The sequence below is a fragment of the Mus pahari genome, chromosome 19, assembly GCF_900095145.1.
Source record: "Mus pahari chromosome 19, PAHARI_EIJ_v1.1, whole genome shotgun sequence".
Classification (NCBI taxonomy): Eukaryota; Metazoa; Chordata; class Mammalia; order Rodentia; family Muridae; genus Mus; species Mus pahari.
Window position 1 is genome coordinate 22,703,645 of NC_034608.1, and position 2,752 is coordinate 22,706,396.

The 2,752-nt window shown below is 51.5% G+C and overlaps 1 protein-coding gene across 1 annotated transcript in view; it reads left to right on the forward strand.

Annotated features, from left to right (window-relative positions):
• Positions 1-1,322: 1,322 nt before the first annotated feature.
• Mcoln1 (mucolipin 1) overlaps positions 1,323-2,752 on the forward strand; it is an 11,461-nt gene continuing 10,031 nt past the window's right edge. The window contains exon 1 of the mRNA XM_029532066.1: positions 1,323-1,468. Within this exon, the coding sequence (XP_029387926.1) occupies positions 1,438-1,468 (31 nt within the window). The 5' untranslated portion in view covers positions 1,323-1,437. The remainder of the gene's footprint in view (positions 1,469-2,752) is intronic.

The window sequence follows — 2,752 nt, forward strand, 5'->3', positions numbered from 1 at the left end:
TTACAGGTACCAGGCTTTAGTTTTTACATGAATTCTAGGGATCTGAACTCAGGTCTTCATGCTTTCGTGGCAAGCACTTGAGCCACTGAACCACCTCCCTGACTACTGCACCGAGCCATCTCCCTAGCCTTAATTCCTGGCTTCTGAGAAAGTATTCTAATACTTACCAATGTTATTNACTGCATGGGCCACCATGCCGTGTTTCCACAGCGCTGGGGACTGATTCCAGTTTGTGCCTGCTGAGCAAGCACCCTATCAACTGGGCTGAATCCCCAACACTGTAAGATGGTCTTGAATTATTTCATTGAATCCTTTGTACGGCTCTGAGAGGCAGGTAATTCTGAGTGAATCCTGTTTTGCAAAGGACAAGAAAATTTCAATTGATTATTATTAATAATAAAAGGGCTGGGCAGTGGTGGCACATGCCTTTAATCCCAGCACTTGGGAGGCAGAGAGAGGCGGATTTCAGAGTTCACGGCCAGCCCGGTCTACAGATTGAGTTCCAGGACAGCTAGAGCTATACAGAGAAACCCTGTCTCGAAAAACCTAAATAAATAAATAAATAAATAAATAAATAAATAAATAAATAAATAAAAGGAACTAGCACACAGTTTAAGGCACTGTGGACGGTTTTGAAGTGATGGTTAGATTTACAATCGAATTTCCTTCCTTGCAGAACCTGCGTTTTAACTATCAAGTTCCAAGCAAGACTGCCATAAAGAGGTGAATGGCAGAAGATGGAAACTAGACTAGCGGTCAGTTTAAGTGGGACGTTTTCTGGTCGTTGCAAAGCCATGGGAAGCCACCAGGAGGTCCTAGAAGGTAGAAATACTTAGGAGGTCCTGGATTCTCCGTAGGAGGAGACTGGCTGTAAAAGATAGGAGGGAGGCTGTTAGCAATAGCGCAGAAAGGCCAATGTCTTTGGACTGCTAAAATATGGTTCTATTTGGTTTAGGAAATAGTTTGCTTGTAGCTCAGATGGGAGACAGAAAAGGTTTCTGGGANNAGAGGGGAGAATATTTTCGGCTTAGGACATCGGGTCATCACCGGACACCATTGAGGGTAACAGGTGAAGCTCTGGACACAGAAGTTACAAGGCTGTCGCCGAGCCAGATCGGATCCAGTTCCCGCCACACCTAGAAGCCAGCGGGTCCCTCAGACCTTTTGTTAGCATTGCAATCCGCACTAGGACCGCGCGACTATTTTTAGTCCACCAGCGGCCAGCCAGGGGCGCATGCGCAGTGCTGGGAGGCTCTGCCCCGCCCCCTTAGACAGGGTCGAGCTTGTCACGTGCTCAGCTCAGGCGTTCCCGCTCACGTGACCGCGGCGCATGTCAGCTGATGCGGGAGGGTTTGAAGCGGCGCCGGGAGGGAGCGAGGCCGCAGTGACCGCGGCGCGCGCTCGGACCCGCCCGCGTCCCGCGCTCACCCTGCGGCCATGGCCACCGCGGCGGGCCGGCGCGGCTCAGGTGAGCGCGGGCGGCGGGAGGGCGCGCCCGGCTCCGCGACCTCGGGTGACGAGCGCCCAGCCTTCCGCTCCAGTCCAATACTGGAAGATGGGCAATTCGGCTTCTAGAACCTGGGCGGCGGGCGGGCCAGCATCTCCTACCTCAGGCGGAGAGCTTCTACCGATCCTAGAATCTGGGCGGCGGGTTGGGCATCGTGTGTCCAGCTTAGTGTTCTGACGTTCAGGGCGGACTTGTCAGCGTTCCTATGGGAGATTGACAGATGATGCCTCCTAGAATCTGGGCNGTGGGTGCGCATCGACATCTCCGACCTTGGACGTCGAGCGCCCAACTTCCCGTTCGTCAATTCCAGTGCGGACTTCTCAGATGCTCCCTAGGGGAGAGATGGGCAGATGGCTCCCAGACTCTGGGCTTCCAGTTCTCAAGTTTTTCAAGTCCCCATATGAGNGAGATAGACAATCGCATCCTAGAACCTGGGTGGTGGGTGGGTACCAACAACATCTCTAACCTCCGGTGAACAGCTTGCATAGTACCCAGAACTCAGGTTACAGTAGAGGTACCAGCAACTCTTGGCTTCAAGCACTGAGGGTCTACAGTTCTAGAACTGGGTGGTGGGTGGACACCATCTTCCCCAGCCTCTTGCACCAAGCTCTCCATTTTTTTTTCCCCTTAAAGTGTGGTGCAGACTTATGGAGGAGAGATGGGCAGTTGGTTCTCAGAACCAGTGGGTGGGCCCCAGCCTTTAAAACCTCTGCAGAGAGCTTATTGTTGACGATCCTGAAGGCCAGTACAAACTTAGTTGCCTTATGAGAGAGAGAGAGAGACAGACAGAGAGTCCAAAGAACTTGGACTGTGGGTGGGCTTAAGATTCTCCAGTTTAAGAGGGCAGGACCCCTGATAATCCTAGCCTCCNCCTCCCTTGTGCTGGGATTCTAAGCATGTGTCACCATGGATGGCTGTATTATTGTTATTACAAAACATGTCTTTCCAGGGTTGTTTGTGACCTGTGAGAGTATTGCCTTCCCCAACCTAGTCTCTTCTCGGTTTGTAAACAGGCAGCAGGCAGGCAGGCAGCCAGCCAGCCAGCCAGCCAGCTTCTTCCATTAGGACAGTATTTTGTTAGTGGTGGTTTGGTTTTGTTTGGATCGGGTTCTTATTCTATAGACCCTGAACTTCTTTTACTTTTGTTTTTGTCTGTTTTGAGACAGAGTGTCTATGTAGCTCCGGCAGTTCTGGAATTCTGGGATCTGCCTTCTTTGCTTCCAGAATTCTGCCAGACTTGAACCC